This window comes from Ceratotherium simum, chromosome 20 (genome assembly GCF_057802395.1).
Source record: "Ceratotherium simum simum isolate JZ-2026a chromosome 20, ASM5780239v1, whole genome shotgun sequence".
Classification (NCBI taxonomy): domain Eukaryota; kingdom Metazoa; phylum Chordata; class Mammalia; order Perissodactyla; family Rhinocerotidae; genus Ceratotherium; species Ceratotherium simum.
The window spans coordinates 8,662,749-8,683,395 of record NC_141919.1 but is presented as its reverse complement, the minus strand read 5'-3'; the positions used below and the strand labels follow the sequence as shown (position 1 = coordinate 8,683,395).

The 20,647-nt window shown below is 44.8% G+C and overlaps 1 protein-coding gene across 1 annotated transcript in view; it reads right to left on the bottom strand.

The window, feature by feature from the left end:
• Nucleotides 1–20,647, bottom strand: part of FRMD3 (FERM domain containing 3) — a 285,395-nt gene that overhangs the window by 36,468 nt on the left and 228,280 nt on the right. The window contains exon 13 of the mRNA XM_087444424.1: nucleotides 18,006–18,130. Within this exon, the coding sequence (XP_087300550.1) occupies nucleotides 18,006–18,130 (125 nt within the window). The remainder of the gene's footprint in view (nucleotides 1–18,005; nucleotides 18,131–20,647) is intronic.

Here is a 20,647-nt window from a genome sequence, read left to right as displayed (position 1 = left end):
GTATCATTCTATAAGTGTGATGCTTTAAACTAAAAATTTACAAGCTGAACTTTTCCTTTGGGGTCTGACTTTCTGAGTGCTGTTTACCAAGATCTGAGCAAGTCTCAGTTTGCCCTTTCTCGCCACCTCCCCCCTTCTCTCACAGAATGCCCACAAATGGCTGCTTTAGAAGATGCTCCACGAGGCCAGGCAAACCTGAGTCCAGGTGAGTTTACAAACTGGATGGCCAGTTTACAAACTGGATGGCCAGTCATTCATTCATCCGATAAATAACTCCCTGAGCCCCTGCAGTGTGCTAGGCGCCCAGACCTGGAACACAGCTGAGTGCAGCCTGATCAAGTCTCCACCCTGTCCTGGAGGGGATTGCAGATGTGCAACAAGTGAACCAACAAATAACATGGTAACATTGTGAGTGCTATGAAGGAGATAAAGGGGTGTTAGGATCATGATAACTTGGCAGGAGTGGGGTTTGGGGTGAGGCTTCAGATGGAGCTGTGGGGGTGATATTTTATCCTACATCTGAAGAGGAGACAGAGGAGCCAGCTATGCAAAGATACCTTATCACATACTGAATGCTTATGTGTGGTATGGAAGTCTGATGGGTGGCACCTGAATCAGTCTTCATTATTTTATTTTATTTTTTATTTATTTATTTTTTTTGAGGAAGATTAGCCCTGCGCTAACATCTGTTGCCAATCTTCCTCTTTTTCTTTTTTCTCCCCAAAGCCCCAGTACATAGTTGTATATCCTAGTTGCAGGTCCTTCTAGTTCTATGTAGGACGCTGCCTCAGCATGGCTTGATGAGCGGCATGTCTGCGCCCAGGATCTGAACTGGCGAACCCCAGGCTGCTGAAGTGGAATGCACGAACTTAACCGCTACGCCACGGGGCTGGCCCCTCTTCATTATTTTATGTTTATGGTAAGAACAGGTCACACTTATGGAGCACTTCATATGTGCCAGCCATTGTTCTAAGCACCTCATATGCATTCTCTCAGGAATGATGATCTTATTTTTGAGAGTGCATTTGTCTTTTTCATAGTAAAAAAATAATCTACCTCATATTGCTGTGTGTCAGTTAATACTCATGAAAACCCTATTAACTAGGGTCATTATGTCTAAATTTTACAGATGAGGAAACAGAGGCTCAAAGATTAAGAGCTACCTCCTGTGAAAATAAGAGCACCCTTACAGTAACATCATGCACCCCACAAACACACAGGCACCCTTGAAGCCTCCCTCGCCCTTTATCTAGTCAGTCACCGCCCCGTCAATGCTCCCTCCTAATTCTTCTTCCTCACCCACTTCCTAGTCCCAGCCACGTCACTGGACTCCTGTGCCACTACCCTATCACCCTCTTCCCCCTGCATCTCAGAGCCTCAGGGGGTGAGTTTTAAAAAACACAAATCTGTTCACTTCACTCACTTCTTAAAACTGTCAGGTAGCTTCCTTCAAACATAGCCAGTAGGGATCTTCTTGGAACTTTTAGCTCATAAATTTAGAACAAAAGCGTAGTGATAACTTCTCATGGCCACAGAATCTTAACAAATAGGGATAGAGTCCATACACTTCTGGAAAATCTAAGGGTGAAGAATGGTATACAACATTTGCTTAAATAAACTTCTCAATTAGGTCCTGGAGTATAATGCTGGAAACATCTCTAGAGCTTTTGGTTTTTTTTTTCCTTTCAGTTTTCTGGTAATCCAGATTCTATCAACCAAAGAGGGGGAAATCCACAGTGGGGTGAGGGCAGCACAAGCCTAACCCAGTGAAAGCCTTAGAAACAGCACGAGATGCTCTAGCTACAAGGAGATGGGAATCGCAGGCTCTGTTTCCAAATCTCTTCTGCCAACCAGGACAGCCGTGAAAGGACCTCTGCAGACTGAGGCGCCCGAGGCCTGCTGATAGCGCTAAGAACCTCCTCATGCTTCCTCATATTTTTCTGACTCTCCATCTTACTTGCAAACAAGAAAGAGCATATCATTTCAAGCAGTCAGTTCTGGGTAAGAAGTAAAAGGTAAAAACCATGTTTGTGACTCAAGATAAATGTTTTGTTGAGTCACTGCCTCCGTCTTCTGAGAATGAATTTAGGCCCCTGCTTCCCCACCAAAAAATATTGATTACAGGATTTCTGCACAAAATGTTTAAAATTATCATACTCTGTTCCAATAGGGTAATGTTTAAACATTTAAAAAATAAAGTTAGAACAAAGAATATAAAAAATCCACTAGTTATTTTAAAATGATATTAAAAGCTTAATGCATTACAAATATGCATTGTAGTTATACTTATTCTGAGTTCTCAATGGAAGCAAATTAGAACTCTGAATTTTGTGTTTTACTCCATAATACAAGACTTATTTTAATCGTAGGGTTTAGGGTCAGGACCAGAAAAGTCAGCTAGAATGGCTCCCCTTCTCCACCATCCATCCTTTGTTGAGCACGTACTGGGTGCTGTGCGAGGAGGGGGCACCCAGTTAGACCAGACGTGTAAACTGATGGTTAGAAAGAAGTGTTTTAAGAATCAAATGTAGGGCTGGCCCAGTGACATAGTGGTTAAGTTCATGCGCTCCGCCAGAGTTCGCGGGTTTGGATCTTAGGTGCAGACCTACCTGCCACTCATCAAGCCATGCTGTGGCGGCATCCCACATACAAAACAGAGGAAGACTGGCACAGATGTTAGCTCAGGGACAATCTTCCTCAAGCAAAAGGAGGAAGATTGACAACAGATATTAGCTCAGGGCCAATCTTTCTCACCAAAAAAAAAAAGAATCAAATGTAAGGGGCACCTCCAGGGAAACAGACAGTAGAGTGGTGGTTACTAGGGGCTGGGTGGTGTGGAAAATGGGGAGATGTTGGTAAAAGGGTACAAACTTCCAGTTATTAGATTAACAAGGTCTGGGGATCTAATGTATAGCATGGTGATTATAGCTAATAATACTGTATTGTACACTTTAATGTTGCCAAGAGAGTAGATCTTAAATGTTCTTACCACAAGAAAGAAATGATAACTATGTGACGGGTTGGAGATGTCAGTGAACTCTATGGTAGTAATCATTTTGCATTATATAAATGTACCAAATCAATACATTGTATACTTTAAACTTGTTTATGTCAATGTTAATGTTATATGTCAATTATATCTCAATAAAGCTGAAAAAAAAGAATCAAATGCAAGAATGAAAGAGAAGAAACTATTAGTACTGTCTTTGGAGCCAGGAAATATGTCAAAGAGGAGGAGCTGCTTGAGAAATCAGTATAGATTTACCTGGTGGAGCAAAGGGAAATTGAAAGAACAGCCCGAGTAAAGGAACCAGCCCATAGAGAGGAACCAGCAGGAGCATGCAGTACTGGAGGGGAAGCTGCATTTAGAGAGTGATGAGAGGGTCAGGCAGGATGAAAGGAAGGAAATAAGGCTGGAGAGGTGAGTAGGGACCAGGTTGTGAGGAGCCATGAACACCTTGCAGGGTTGGACTCTTCTCTACAGTTAATGGGAAGTGTCTAGAAACTACTTCAAACACGGGTGATTGCTCTAGCAGGAGTTCAGAGGATGGGTTATAGGGAGATCAATAAGGAAGATGTTGCAATGTTCCCAGAAAGAGAAGAGGGGACTTGCAATGAAGCTGTAGCAGCAGGCTGAAGAGCTGGGAGCAAATGTCAGAGTCGCTTCTGAGATGGAATTGACTCTGGTGGCTGAGCGGATATGGGCCATGAGGAGGGGTAACAAGGCAAAGATGGCCTCCAGGTCTCTGGCTGGGGCAACTGTGTAGATGGTAATGTCATTAACCAAGTCAGGGCAGGAGCAGTTTTGAAATTGGGATTTGGAGAAGGAAGAGAATATGAGTGCAGTCGTAAACCCATTAAATTTGAGGTGTTGGGTGTGAGCTGTTGTGTGGTATCCAGGTGGAGGTGGCCAAAGTACAGGGTGGCACTGTGGGACTGAGCACTCTGTATGGAGGCTAACAGAAGAGAAACAGGAGGTCAAGGTCACCCTCATCAGTGAAAACGCTGCACCTCGGGTCCTGATCTCCTTATTCCACATTCAGTGGTGTCTCCACTCTGCTACCTTGTCTCTCTCCAAACACCAGTGTAGAACAAGCTTGACTGTCTTCCAATCATGGTAAGATAATATTTTGAAATATTAATTGATGGGCTTCTCCTCCCACCCATGCTCACAAAGTTCCCGAGACCTTTTCGTGATCCTCAGCCCAGAGAGCAAACCTAGCCCATCCAGCAATAAAACAATGACCACAAATACTGGACCATTAATTTCACCAACCATTACTCCAAGACAGAAGATCTCCCCCACCTGCAGACCATACTCTGAGTAAAAGGAGAATTGAAGGGGCCACAAGTAGAGGACTGGGTGCGATAAGGGATCCCAACCTCCAAGGATCAAGTACCATCCATTGACAGCATCAATGAGCCTCATGGGAGTCATTACCCAATAAGGCACACATGGATTGTGCAGCAACATAACTGTCTGTCCCCTCTCTGACTTATCTGCTATAAGAGACGTCCTTACTGACTGGCCCAAGGCACTCTTAAAACCCTATGAATAAAGATAGGGCCTGAATACCTATAGTTACCCCCACTAGAGGGGTGGTGGTAACATGAAGGGAAACCTTCCATAGCTTCCATAGATGAAACCAGCTGAAAATCTCCCACCGAGGGTGGACAGGAACTAGGAATTTCACAGCTATAATGCATTCTTCAGAAACACCCATGAGGAATTCCCTTGGAGTAGAATTTAAACCACCTCGCTGACCAAGGCTACCTATAATTCAGATTCTTCCTTTCATGTAAACAAAGTCTTTTTCCTCTATCTTGGTTGAACCTAGGACTTAAAAATTCCATGATGTTCCCTGACCCAGATACATCAAGGCCATCTAGTGACAGTGCAGTTTTGTCAGATGCCAACGTAGCCACCCAGAAGTTTCCTTGGAAGAAGAAATGGGTGACACTGCTGTCCTTACTGGCTCCAATTAGAACAGCCTCCTTTGGTCTGTGTTTAGGACTCTCAACCAAGAATCTACTTCCTTTGTCTCTGTACAGGGTGAATTTGTTTTCCCATCACTTCTGCTCTATTATTTCACTCCCTCCGGCACAAGTCACCATTATAGATAAACCATTTTTCTCTGAGTAAAGGAAATTAAATTGGGCTGCATTAATAAGTGGAGCTCTGTGTTTTCTCCATGTTTCCCAACAGCTTTGCAGATGGTATTAAGAAACAGGCATCTATGTCTCCTTGTGGAAAAAAACAGGATGATCTGGAACCGTGGGCTCCTTGTGTGGCTGCTATGGAATCAAGAAGCCAGAGGTAGGAGACCCGATCCTTCCACCCAACACACCAGCCAAGGGTCTCTCACTTGCTTGTATTCTAGCTGCATGCTCAAAAGAGAAGCACAAGTGGCCAATAAATGCAAGAAGATGTCCAACCACTCTAAGTTTTGCCTTTTAAATTACCAAAGATTTTAAAAAATTGTTATACCCAGTTTTGTAAGGCTACAATAAGAGACATTCATATATATAATTAGTGGGAGGTGGGGGGGGTGAGAGAGATTTTTGTATATTTATGTGATGAAATAATATACGTCCATTAAAATTAAAATTGTGGAAGAATATTTAATGTCATAGGGAAATGCTCATGTTATATTAATGAGTGAAAAAGCTCATTACAAAATAGTCTCTAGGGTAATTCAATATTTGCCAAAAATATATAGATGGGTTATACACATTCATACCACAGTTTGAACATAGGAGATTACAGGTGCTTTTAAAATTTTATTTGTGGTTTCTGTAGTTTCCAAATTTTCTACAATGACTATGGTATTCCTTTTGATTTTGATTTTTAACAAAACGCAACAAAAAGAAAAGAACATCCATGGCTTCTGGTAAACCCTAATCCCAGGAGAATATTCTCCTTATATGCTTTCTCTTATATAAATAATGGCTGTCCTGGCTGCATTTAGAATTCATACATTCATTCATTCATTTGTTCACTAATTCGACAAGTATTAATTTAGCTCCTATGGTGTGTCAGAACATCTCTAAGTGCCAGGGATAATGTGGGGGATGAGGCAGGCAGTCTTGGCTCTCCTGGAGCTGACATTTTAGTCAAGGGAGACAGTCAACAAACAGGAGGATAATATATAAACGGGAGAGTGTTCAAGAGTGCTAAGCACTCTGACAAAAATCACTCAGGGTGACAGCATGAGAGAGCAGATGGGTAGGCTGAAAGAACCTCTCAGAATTGGATACTTAGGGAAGACTGTCCAAAGAGCTGAAATTTGAGCTAAGACTTTAAGAAACAGCCAGCCTTGCAAAGACCAGAGGAAAGGCCCTTCTAGAATGAAACAGCTTGTGCAAAGGCCCTGAGGTGGCAATGAGGTGGGCATATTTGAGGGAAAGTGGGAAAACCAGTGTGGTAGGAACACAGAGCTTCAAGAGGAGAGCTGTAGGAAATGGTCTAAGGGTGGGCCAGGGGCAATGCATGCACGGCTTCGTGGCCAGAGTGAGGAACTTCGATTTTATCATAACTAGATCTCAGTTACCTCCCTCAGGAGATGACAACAGCATCCAGGACACAGAGAAGAGGGGCCACAGCAGTGGTGGTGCAGTGGCAATGATTCTGGGGTATATTTGAAAGGTTCAAGTGAATAGCATTTTGCAGATGGATTTGACAATTTATTATCTTATGACCACTGGGCAGTGGGAGAAGTTTAACTTGAGAAGATGGGCATTTAAAACCAGACTCTTCTGCTCAGGATGGGGCACGTGCTGGGAAAGCGTCTGCTCTGGAAGGAACAGAACACGGCCCCAAGAGACATAGACAGGAAGGGAGAGCCATGCAGGCCGTCAATCAGCAGAGCAGGCCAAGGTCCAGCCACTGGGTGGAGGTCAGGAGCATGGCCTGGCCCCAAGGAGAGGGGCTGCCCAGGTCCTGGGGGATGAGAGTACTGGGGACACCACCAGAGCAGAGGCTCAGGAAAGGGAGCAGGGCTGGCATGAGGACAGAAGACGGCAGAGCAGAGCAGTAGAGAGAGCAGGACGAGCAGCCTGGTCCACAGGGCTGGGCTTTGGCCTCTTAGTTCCCTCCCAGGTGAGGGCAGGATTGGGCCTAGAGTCAGGGGTGGGCTGAGCCTGCACTTAGGGGCCAAATTGTGCGGCTGTGGCAGAGGGGCTCAGGCAGGGACTGGCAAGGGGTGCTCTATTTTTTTTAATATGGATACTCCTTCCTTTATTAGCAAAATCCAGTATCTGTTTAGATTATCAAGTGGGTCATCCTGAAAACCCTGTTTATTTCTCTTTCAACCGAAAGCATCTGCCCTTTTTCACATTTCCTTTGCTGAAGTGGCAATTTGGGGGTTCAAAAGGTTCCAAATTGGACTTCTCTTCCAAGAGGACACGTTAAAGGATGTGAGGGCTCTTTCAAGTGGGGAAATATTCATTTTATATTCCCTTTTAAGCTAGCTGCTATTAATTTTCAATTTTATGCTGGAAATTTGCAACTCACCAAAAGAAGGGGAAAAAATGTAACCGTGCTTTTATAGATCATGGCGCCACATGCTTACCGTTTCCTTAACCACATTTAAACAGAAGATGTCTACATCTTTGGTCTTCCAGGTACTGATGAATGATCCAAAAGTACATATTTAAGAACAGTAGCAATTTGGGGGAAGAATAATAAAGAACAGTCAGAGTGGGGAGGAAACAGAAATCATCTCACCTTGTCTTATGAAACAGGAAATAAGATCCAGGTGACATCAGTGTCCAGCATGTACCAGATGAGACGTAAATGTTTATCGAATGAATGAATGAGTGAACCCCAGCCCTCTCACTCTCTATCCGGTGCTCTTCCCACCACCAGAGAATCCCCACTGAGGCTGTGTCTGTGTGCCCTCAGCAAGTGGAGTCCAGCACCCTTGTACTCTGGGGCCTCGGGGCCACCACGGAACACTTCAGTGAGTGACACAGCACCTATCAAGCTGCCTGGCAGAGGCCGAGACTACGCTCGGGTGACTCACCCTGGGTTACCAGCCTGGAAGACCAAAGCATGTAAAATGGCATGTCACCAGCGTAAATGGAGCAGACAGGTCTCACGTCTATTTTAAGAATCTGGAGTTCTGGCAAGAACAGAGATTTCAGAGTCTCAAAAACATGCCCCGCCTTTTCTTCTTTATAGATTCATCTGTAAGATCTAGAGCAGTCGTATCCAGACCTTTTCTGGGGGGACAAATGTTTGTGTATACTTATGAATAAATGCATATTTATTTATAAATTAGATACATGTACAGCTGTCTTCATATATTATGTCCATTAGAAAACCTACACGATAGAAATTTTCTAAGGAGGTGATAAAAGTAAAATGCCAGTAGAAGTCCGAATGGTTTCTTCCTCACCCCAGTGGGCCGCTGTGTGCTCCCACCACACATGAACCCGCTCTGGAAGCCATGGCTCTGGGGCCTCCAATTCACCATCAGCCCAACCAAGCAGGAGGCTGCACCCCTCTGCAGACGGCATTGGACGGGCACCCCCGTGGACACCCCCAGCATCCAGCCTCTGCCGACTGACCAGAGCCTCTTTTTTGTTGTTGTTATACACTTATTATACTGCTTGGTAGAATCCAGAAACGTCAAGAGATGATAAAATCAGCTTAGCACACGTTATTCTTACTACTCAGCAAATAAATTTTAATACACTCAAAATTTTAAAAATCATCATTTAAAAATAAAACAACCAGAGCCTCTTTTCTGAACCCTGCCCACGATGCCCATATTGCCACAGACCTATCGTTCTGGTCCTCATAGAGTGGAGCTAGCACACACTGCCTGACACTTTCCTCCATGTCATTGGCTCTGAGTCTTAACAGAGGAGCGAGGAGGCAAGGAGATTCTGTGGTCCTGCCTCAACTTAAGCCTGGGTATCAAAGAGAACATTTACTTACACTCACTTCCAACCCACTAACACAAACACTAGAAATAGAACCCCATGCTGACTGTGGAATGCATCTAAAAATCAGAAAATTATAGCCTCTGCTTTGTACTCATGCTGGTTTAGGAATATTTTCTTTTCTTTTTTTTTTTAAAGATTTTTTATTTATTTTTATTTCTTCCCCCCAAAGCCCCAGTAGATAGTTGTATGTCACAGCTGCACATCCTTCTAGTTGCTGTATGTGGGACGCAGCCTCAGCATGGCCGGAGAAGCGGTGCGTTGGTGCCCGCCTGGAATCCGAACCCGGGCTGCCAGCAGCGGAGCGCGCGCACTTAACCGCTAAGCCACGGGGCCGGCCCTGGTTTAGGAATATTTTCACTCTTCCTCTCTTGCGGTTTCTTAGGGATGTGATGGGAGTGTTTACTTGTCTAAGTGCCAAGCAAAATGTCTTCTCCGTCACAGACCACACTCTAGCTGTCACAGCTGCTCACACTTATGCTCTCCCCTGGCTCACGTCCCAACCCTCAAGGCCCGTGACCGGATTACTTCATGGGACACTTGAATGACATATTTTTTTTCATCCCAGCTGAATGCTTTAAAGCAGTTATTTATTAATACTTAAGTGCAGCAGCAAAGTGCCAACCTGAGCAGGAGCAATGATTTGGGAAGTTCCGCACTGAACTGCTTTCACTAATAAAACAAAGATCCTTAACAGACGATGAGCAAATGAGTAATTAGAACTCGGTCCGGAGTGAGCTGTTCCTTATTTAACAAATTCAACTTTAAAATCAGAACATGATTCCCAGAAGGGAGCAAGCCTTCCTGTACAAAGTCTGTTTCCCCTGCAGCCCGGCTCTACCACGAATTCTGTTTGGGGCAGCACTCTGTCCACAGCCTCCTGCCCACTGGTTCCGAGGGGAGGTGATGCTCTTCCTTGTGCCAGGAGTCTCTGAGGATCCCTAGGTCCTGGCATGCTGTGATGGGAGGCCAAAGACTCAGACACTGCTCCGAATACGCAGGAGCTCTTCCCTCTGAATCACAGAGATTCCCTACATCTATATAAGAGAAGTCATCTCTTTTGACAATTCATTTGATATAATTGATAAATAAAGGCAGCTCCTTAGTTACTGGTTCTGTTTTAGCAAGAAGGAGTTGAGCCATTTTAGATATGTTTGAGGTCATCTAAGATACCTGGGCCAGGAATTTGAGAGCCAGGATCTGATCCCAACCCCAATACTTATCCAGTGATGTGATTTTGGGCAAACTGTCTCCCCTCTTGGGGCTTCCTCATCTGTAGAATCCTGAGGGGGTGTGCTAGATCAGAGGCCAGCAAGCTTTTTCTATAAAGGCCCAGAGAGTGAATTTAAGGCTTTGTGGGCTAAGAGGTAAAATCAAGGATATTTTGTAGGTACTTATATAATCATTTAAAATGTAATCATTACCTCCTAGGCCAGAAAAAACAAAACAAAACAAAACAAAAAAACAGGTGGTAGGCCAGCCATGGGCCATAGTTTGCCAACTCCTTTGCTAGAATATCCACAACATTCTCTCTAACTCCCAAGGGCTATGAAAAATACTCCTGTCCCCAAGTTCCCATTTTCATTGTAAAAGACATCCAGCCGTGGTCCTGGAATCTGACCTTGACAGTCAGCAAAAGAATCAAAGAGTTTAGAGCCAGAAAGCATTTGCATGGTACTCAAGTCCAATTTTCTTGTTTTATAGACAAGGAATATGAGGCTCCAAATGGTGGAGCGTCTTGTCTGTGGTCAACCAGCTGCCTGGCTGAAAGTATGAACCAGAGTTCATACTTTCTCACTTGTCCACAGCACTGACGCAGAAACAGGGCGGCTACCTGAAGCACTGCTAGGTTTACACCGGGGATGCGATATTTCATGAAATGAACAATTTGTGGGAAGTAGCCAACTACAGAACTGAAATGATGCACAATATTGGCATCTTATGATGTAAACTGAAAAATCCTTGCAAGATAAGATGCACTTAAATTGCATCAGGAACAAGGGGTTTAGCTTCCTTAAGGTAGTGTAAATACTTCAAATTCCAAAGATCTTTCAAGTGATACCACCTTCTTTTTTTTTTTTTTTTTTTTGTTAGGAAGATCAGCCCTGAGCTAACATCCATGCTAATCCTCCTCTTTTTGCTGAGGAAGACCGGCTCTGAGCTAACATCTATTGCCAATCCTCCTCCTTTTTTTTTCCCCAAAGCCCCAGTAGATAGTTGTATGTCATAGTCGCACATCCTTCTAGTTGCTGTATGTGGGATGCGGCCTCAGCATGGCCAGAGAAGCGGTGCGTTGGTGCGCGCCCGGGATCCGAACCCGGGCCGCCAGTAGCGGAGTGTGTGCACTTAACCGCTAAGCCACGGGGCCGGTCCGATACCACCTTCTTATGAGTACTTAGGTTGTCAGTAAATCCCAGAAACCAAAGTTCCAAAGATGAAACAAACTCCGAAGAAAAGGACAAAAGGAGACCGTGACAAGCTTTGAAGAGCTTCCAGACGGGAATTTGCAGAGCGCAGGCCTTTATCTGGTCCCCTGAGCTGCTCTTGGCATCTCCTACCATAGAAGATTGCCGACCCAAACTGCGGTTCTTTCTCCTGGAATTCAATAGATGTGGGAATGAATGCTGAATTTTGACTCTGCTAATCCAATACTGCAGTTATAAATAAAACCAGAAGGTGACCTCTGCTCCGCGGAGGCTCTGAGCTCCTAAAGAAGCAGGTTCAGCTGCCGTGTGCCTGTCAGTTGTGGGGGTCTGTGGGTGCCAGTAAATGGAAAAGTTCCGGAGAGACCAAACCTGTGCCATGCTAAAATGATGCTTAAAAGGGCACTTTGTATGAGTTCCTTCTAATTCAGGATATTAACCCATTTGTTTGCATTTCCATTAAACACGTTCCCAATTCATTGTTGACCTATAGTTCAATTTATGATATGTTGTCATGCACTAATGTTTTCAACATTAAGCCAACAAAGCAGGAATTTAAAAAAACTGTACACACAAGATGATCACAATGGTATTAAAATGCATAGGGAAGGAAATTGCTAACACATTAACATCCATTGCCTCTAGGAGGTGGGACAATCGGGGAAGTGATTTTTTTCTGCTTATTTATACGTTTTGTGCTTTCTAAATTTTCTAGAAGATGATAAATTAGTTTTATAATAAGAAAATAAAAATAAATAGCAAACACGAACCCTGTGGCAGAGACAAGGACAATTAGAGCTGGTGCTAATTGGTCTGCCGTCACCAGGTAGCAGTAACCACAAGGGGAAAGGTGGTACCATGAGATTTATAAATAGCTCCTACCCTTTGATGGAACAGAACATAAAAGAAATTCCAAAAAGACCAGTGCATTGCTCCTCATGCATGCCCTGACATACCCTGAGCCAATGGGAAGAAATTACTCAACACATGTGGAAAATGGCAGGGAAGAGAGACACTGAAACCCTGAGAAGAGGGTAAATCTGCCTGAGCCATGGCCACGGAGCTCCGTAAAGGAAGAAAAGACGGAGGAGAATTTTCATCTCCGATAAGCAGGGAGGAGACCTGAGTGGAGAGTGGGAAAGGGATTCACAATCAGTGTAACCATAGCAGCCTTGGGCCATGAGAGACTCCACCAGTGATGGGATTGGAGCAACCGTGTAGTATACGAAAGGCTCTGCCTGCATGATGTTGAAATACCTGCACATGTAAAAGGCAGTTGGCCCCACAGGTCACCTGTTATGTGCTGGACTGGAGGGTGGATGGGGTCAAGAGTATGGCATGCTTGATTGAAAATACTCTTTTATATGCTCAAAATGCTTTCACATGCTCCCATACGGACTTTCTAGAATTTCAGTGACACTACCCAAGCCATCTATTGTTAGGGATAGATGCTGTAAACAACACTTTAAACAATCCCACTGCCCTCCTAACCCCCACTGAGCCACATCCATGACACAAGCATGCACTCACACACACATGTGCGCGCACGTGCACACACACACACACATCTTTACAGGGACAGTGCTAAGGGGTGGCTTGGAAGAGTTAGTTTTATCACCCTCCTTAATTTCCTTCTATCCTTTGATATCTTCTCAATCATATGCAAATGAAGCTTCCAGCTGCCCTCAATCCAACCACATTGCTAACCCCAAGACACTCCCTTATAGAAATTCTGGTGTCTCCACTGTGCTTTTGTTTTGCCAGCAGGAGGGTGTCAAGCATTCTCAACTCTTATTTAGTTTTGTCTACCAGGGGGAAGAAAGCATGGCTTTCCTGCCTGTTTAATTAGGCCAGCCTGCACCACTGCTCTGGAAGACAAGAATGATCTTCACTGGGCATCAGTAATTGCCAGCTACCAGGTCTCATGTGATTAATTTCATTCCCCTTCTCTACCATAATCCAGCTTTTTTCCATAATGAAAAATACACTCCACCAATAAAACATGTAAGCATTTCACTATCTAGACTATGGAGACCCTACTCCATTTTGCATGTGAATTTATTCAGATTAATGACTCCTTATAATGTCATTTTTACCCAGAACAATTCCCACTCTCAATTTTTTCTTCTCCCAAAACTTTCATAAACTCTAAGTGGCATTTTTCAAATGGTTTGCCATTCTCATCTAAAGTTTTCCACAGCACTAATCTACTTGGATCCTGTAACCGAGCAACTTTGGGGTAACATTGAAAACTTTCCCGTTGCCTAGTGGTGCTTAGAAACCGACTTTATTTTTTCTCCACCCAGATACAGCTGACTTCAGAGCTAATCCTCCAGCTGTCCTATGCGTGAATGTGGTCACAGGTCCTCCCAGAATGCCACTGGGCTAGTCGGGGCAATGATGTCTGCCCAGCTGTCTTTGAGAAACTTGAAGTTCTAGGAAGAACAGAAGGAGCTTGTCAGACAAATGGGTGGTCATGACCCCAGAGAGTCATGGCGGCAGCAGAGATGCCACCACCACGGCACTCATGTGAGACAGGGTGCCAAGACCTTCCCGTGGCCTCACAGAGATGGGTCTCCAGGTGTCAGGGTCAAGACCTTCTTTCTTCTCTCAACCTGATTTTTAAAGATTTCCTAATCAGACAACACTTACCAGGACTCAGCCTGCCAACCTTGACCTGTTTATGGATCTAGTTCCAAAATGTGTGATTTGAAAGTCCCCCAAACAAGAATCTGAACTACTACATAGAGATGGCAACAGCGACATCAAAGGTGACCAGTGATGTCCAAGTCTCCTCCACTCCATGTTTGAACCTCAGCAAAGCAATGCACAGTGCCAACTCTCTCAATGGCTCCAATATCTAAATGAAATAGTTTTTGCCATTGACTCCCTGTGTGATGCTGACACGTCACTTAAATCTGCCTGTGTCTCAACAGTCTCACCTTTAAAGAGGCTGAAGTCTTTTCACTCTCAGTCCAAGTCTCAGAGCTGAGGACAGAACCTCGACAGAAGGAGTCCAGGGGCTACTCACCTGCCATGCGCTAGCTTGAATCCTCCTCCTCCTCCCCAATGCAACTCTTTCTGCCTCAGTTCAGCCCTGTTTATCTACTCTCTGGTTATTGCAGTGGTTCCTGTGTGGTCTCTGTGCCTTCAACCTAGTTGATTCTCAACCAGAGAGCAATTTTGTTCCCCAGGGGACATTTAGCAATACCTGGAGACATTTTTGGTTGTCAAGACTGGTGGGGTGTTGCTGGCATCTACTGAATAGAAGCCAGGGATGCTGCTTTACATCCTATAAGGCACAGTCCAGCCCCCAACAAAGAATAATCCAGCTCAAAAGGCCAATTAGTGCTGAGGTTAAGAAACTCTGCTCCAGCCATACCCGCCTCTAATCCATCCTCTACACACAGGAATGATACAAAACAATTCCAATCAGGTCATTTCCATGCTTGAAATCCTCTAGTACCTCCCAGTTGCCCTCAGGTTAAAGTCTCAACTCTCCAGCAAGTCACATGAGATCCATGCTCTGGCCCTTTCCTAACTTTCTGCCTCACCCTTCACTGTTCCCCTGACCCCTCTTCCCTGAAGCCACACAAGCAATCAACACAGGTGACTAGACCACCCACAACTCCGTCTGCCTGTCAGTCACATGCATTCATTCCTTTGCCCCAATTTTATGTCAGACACTCTAATGAGACTAAAAGGGAACGAGATGCTCTCCAAGCAGCTGGAGGCACTGATGTCTCGTGGGACATGCAGAAAAGTGAGCATGCAATTCAATTAGCAGAGGCAGAATCTCCTCATCACCTCTGTGATCCCGCTGCTGCCTCCCCAACAGGCTGTGAGCCCCCAGGGAAGAGAGAGTGTCTTCATCTCTATAAGCCACAGAAACTTGCAAATGCTAAGTGTGGTCTACTCGTGGTATACCTTGTCTTTGTCATAGTTCTTGTATTAAGGAACAAATGAATTCCTAGCTTCTTTCAATTTGGCTCTTGCTCAGGCATAAAAAGTACTAAAATAACAAAATACAAGGATGAAACTAAATTAATCACATTGTGTGTACCCAGAAAGAGAGCCCATCCACAAAGGCGGAGACATCTTTGTTTAAAGCTGTATTCTCTGCCTGTCTTCTTTTTATATATCAGAGAAATATAAATGTATAAAATCTATAGAATAAGTATTTATCCCTTATATGGAACGTCTAAGTCCCATCACCTGACACTCAAACACAAGACATGTGAACAGAATTTGACTCTAAATAGTAACCGAGATACAATGGTATTAAGAGCACAGAGCTGGGTTCACTGTGGGTATCATAACTTTGAATTTGGTGGTACCTAAGATGATCTGGCTCTCTTTCTCTAGATTGGGAGGTTCATTCTATTTACTGGACATTTAACAATACTATCCTTTCTACTTTCCTTCCTTTTTAAGTTGATTCTATATCCTGGAGGTTGTTATGATTTTCCTGAGCTTCAGAACCCACAAAGATGTCCCATAGGGGATGGATCTCCCAGAAAAATGTTTTATTAGACATTTATAGAGCTATTTTGGACTTTTTAAGAGAGAGACCTATCAGTTTGACTTCATAGCTAGTGAAAGAATTTAAGATTCTTCTTTAAAATAAATGGAAAAATTGAAAAGGTGGCTTATAGATTCTATCATACATCATGAAAATTTTTATTTTTATTGCAGTTAATTATAATGTATGTGTCTGTTGTCCACACAGTTGTCATGTTAAAGACAAGGTTAGTATTTAGCAGTAGAAGCTCATTGTAGAAAATGTAGCAAAATGGAGTTTCTAAGTGAAGGTGGTGAAGGGTCCAGGGGAAGCTTGCCAGGCTCCCCTTCACATCCTGGGGGGCTCCCAAGGCAACAGCAGCCTAGCTTCCATATTCCCTGTGGTAACTGGTCTTCCAATCTTTATTCCCTAATCATGACCTCCAAAAAAAGTGATTTCCACTCAAACCAATATTCCAGATATATGGGAGGAAGCCCAGGAAATCATTAGTGATCAGAAATGAAACCTGCTTTTATTTCACTCGAAAAACAAAAAAACAGAGAAGGTGCTGAAAAATGTAGATCAGCACATGGACCCAGAGACCTTTAGGCTAAGAAAATTAATTGAGCACGGAACTTCCAGTGTTAGTTGTTAAGACAGAGAGTAAAGGCCATTATAACAAGACCCTTCGCATTGCCATCATCTTGTGGCCCAGCTGGGGATACAGGTGTCTTCTGAGACTCCATCTCTCGTCTTTTGCACACTTTCCTTCCACCTATAGAATTTTTGGCATCCAGTTGCCCAGTTCTCCTTCTAACCATTAAAGCTTCCTTTCAGGAAAAGATTTTCTAAAATTCTCTACACTTCAGTGTGAATCAGCTGCTGCTGCCTCTCCCAAGAGTATTCACACCTCAAGCCATATTCTTATTATGGGCCAAAGGGTCTTCCCCTATGGAAGGAATTCTTGACTTGAAGCAGCACGTGAAGGTGATATTTTGGGAACAGAGTACCCTGCCCTCTGGAAATTTCCCAGTCTCCAGATTTTAAGTGATAAAACCAAAATCACATACAGTTAAGGAAAAGCATGTTATGTTTGTGCTCAGCATTCCAATAACTTCTTTTGTGTGAATTTTTAAAATTTACTTTGAAATTTTTTTTTTTTTTTTAAAGATTTTATTTATTCAGTTTTTTCCCCCCAAAGCCCCAGTAGAGAGTTGTATGTCATAGGTTCACATCCTTCTAGTTGCTGTACGTGGGACTCGGCCTCGCGTTGGACGGAGAAGTGGTGCCTCGGGGCGCTCCCGGGATCCGAACCCGGGCCGCCAGCATCAGAGCGCGCGCACTTAACCGCTAAGCCACGGAGCCGGCCCTAAAATTTACTTTGAAATTAATGTGTGAGATTTGCCTTAGCAGGTGTCTGCAGCAAGCAGCATGGTAAGATTCTTCCCTGAGGTAAATAAAGTCCTTAAAAGCAAAAAAGAAGCCTAGAAGCACATGTCTCATATTCTTTATAAATATAACAACTTTTGGGTTGAAGTGGACCCTATATAGTTTAGCTTGTATCAAAACTGTCAGACAAGGACCTGTGGAAAAGGAACATGAGGATGGAGAAATACTGAGGCAGAAAGGGGATGATCAGTGGAGAATTCTTTAATCACTAACTCAATTGTGATTATAGTCAAATCATTGCTATTCAATAGAACTTTCTGTGGTGATGGAAATGTTCTCAGTCTGAACTGTCCCAGATGGTAGCCGCATGTGACTACTGAGCATTGGAAATCTAGTTAATGTGGCCGAGGAACTGAATTTTTAATTTTAACTAATTTAAACTTAATTTTAAACAGCATGGCTAGTGGCCACCATACTGGACAGTGCAGGTCTAACACCATTACTGCTTTACATGTAATTTTAGGAACACTTTGTACCTCTAGGAGTGAATCTCTCTAGGAGAAACTGAAAGAACTCTCAATATAATGCAGTCTTCCGGCAAACAGCTTATTTACTAAAAACACAAGTTTATGACTCACTTTGTCCTCTACTCCGACCATTACCCAAGGTACCCAGGATTGGCGCCTCACTTGCTCCTCCAGGGTGAGCCTGCAATGCCGGCCTCTGGAAGGAAGGGCACTTACCCTCACCCAGCGCAAGGTCCTCCTCCTGCTCACTGGGGGAAGGTAGCAGGGGCTGCAGGGGCTCCATGTTAATGATGAGCTGTTTGTTCAAGGAGTGCGAGCTGCGGCTCTGGGTAATGCTGGCTCTGAAAACAGACACAAGCCCGATGAGGTTGGTTTCCACTGCGAATGCCAGTGCCTCCATCTCGGTAGGCTACCAAGCTGAGAACCGCTTCTAGACACACACAGTGGATTAGGCCAGTGGTAAAGATGACGTAACACTCAACACACAGCCCATTTATCCTTAAGGTCCTGACAGTGACAGAATGTCCATGTGTTCTAATGGGATATAGTGAGAGAAAACGTATTTCCCTTACGTCACCAGACGTGGGCATGCTACGTGGCAACACAGGCACTGGAAAAGGATGTGGGAGGCAGGTATCGCTGAACTAGACATGCAGAAAAGTGAATGAGGGGCGTGGCTCAAAGTAATTAACCAAAAACACAAAACCAAAAACCCTGGCCAATCGACGGCACAGATGTTCTACAGCTCTGAGCTGTCTTGGTATTGCTGGATGTCCAACATTTAATACCAGTGTTTAATATTCTCATTCAAATTCACACCCCATCACCAACCAGCCTGGAAGCCAGCTCTGTTTTCTCCATTGGAAAGGAGCATGCACGCATGTCAGTGGCTGTGAGGGGCAGCTCATGGCAAGCAAGCTGTGCAGGTGTCTTGTCAAGACTATTGGCTGGCAGCTGGGAGGCCTGCTGACACTGCCTGTAGCAGGGACACCAGCTGTTTGCCCTGAGAGACAGGGAAGTGGGGCACAGGCAGGCAGCGGGGTTTGAGCACCTTTCCTCTCCCCACGTTTCCTATCAAAACCAAACCTACCCATCCTTCAAAGATAATGTCAAACGTCTCCTTCCCCTTGAAGCCTTCCTGGATTGCCCTCACCACACACACATACGCACTCTCTCTCTTCTCACACTACTCTCCCTTCTTTCACAACTCACGTTTGTCACCTCTGTCTCTCTCTAATTATTCGTGCATTAATCAATCCCACCTTGATAAGTGCCTTAAGGGCAGGGACTGGTCTATCCATTCTCAAGCGCCTTACAGCGTCTCGCTTGGCATCTTGCTAAGGGCTGTTCAGGTTTGGAACTGAAGTAAACTGAATATACTCCTGGCTTGACACAAATTGCCATTTTGGACTGGCCCAGAAGTTCCCCAGGCCGGCTGACGGGACTGCCTTACGGCCAGGGAGTTTCCACTGGGCATGGGAGGGGGCCGGGGCAGATCAGGATGCCTCTTAGCATCTAGAGTGAAAATCTCCCTACAGCTGGCACTGGCTGGAAAGGAAATTTATAAGGATTCGCTTAACCACGGAGTCCTTTTCTTCATTATTTCATTCTCTGACCACTTATTTTGAAGCTGATATATTTGTATTGGACAGTCTGTCTTATTCTGGGGAACTGTGGTCCTCACCTTAAGTAACTCACTCTTTAGAACCATGATTTTCAAACTTTTTTGACTGAGACCCACACTAATAAATACATTTTATATCATCTCTCTGTACACACACACACACACACACACACACACACGTGCACTCATGTAGGAAGACACACAACTAAAGCGATGTTTCCTGCAGCAATAGTAACCTTTGCTGTGTGTGATTCACTGCTTTTTTTCATTCTGTTTTAGTTTGTTTAAATGCTGGTCTTGATCACTATTTTCACTTCATGACTCATTAAGGTGCTGCAGCCACAGCTGGAACAACACGTGTCTCATGGAGGAGACCGATGGCCGAGGGTCCCACAGGAGCACTAAGGAGGGGCCGTGATCCTGCCAGGAGTGAGGGGAGAGCCAAGAATGACCTTCCAGGGGAGGTGATGCCTGTGGCAAGTCCTGGCAAGTGTGGTGGGGTTTACGGGGAAAGAAGTGGAGATGCGGATTCCTTGCAGGGGGAAGGAAGGAAGGAAAGAAGAAAGGAAGGGAGGGAGCGAGGGAGGGAGAGAGGAAGGAGTAGGGGAGGAGATTAAAATTTACCACAGGCAGTTCCTTCTTTTATTGTGAAGGATTCTCATTTTTTGAGCTTTCATGGGGTTTCCTTTGGCCCTGTGGCCCTCATGACTGTGATGCTAGCTCTGCAAAGCACAGCGTGTTGCCATGTTTGTGTGGGCCATGTAGCTTTCTGACCTCTGAAAAGGCCATTTTCCATTCTTGCACAAACCAACTCTGAATCGCTCTGCCCCACCTCTGACCACGCATGCCCCCTGAGCTGGCTACAGTCCTATCGCCCGGGAATCACCGTGTATGTTGCAACAAAGTGGGGCCCACAGTGAGCCTTTATGGAGGGCCTTTCCTCCCCATCAGCCCTCCTCCCAACACTCTTCAGTGGGAGATATCAAGCAGCCTAGGGCTGGCCCCTACCACATCGCAATGTCTGGGCAGTTGCCTGGTGCTGGCACAGGCTGAGCTCACCAGCGGTGACCTCACAGGTGCGAGCCTGGCATTGGATGGTCAGGAGGACGTTGACTCAGCCCCTACGCTCACTGCTCCTGCTGCTGCGTTGTAGCAGAGGCCAAGGCCAGGGGCAGTGGGTTATGGGGTCTGCCTAGGGTTAGGCCAGATGACCCCTATGGTCGATTGCAACCCT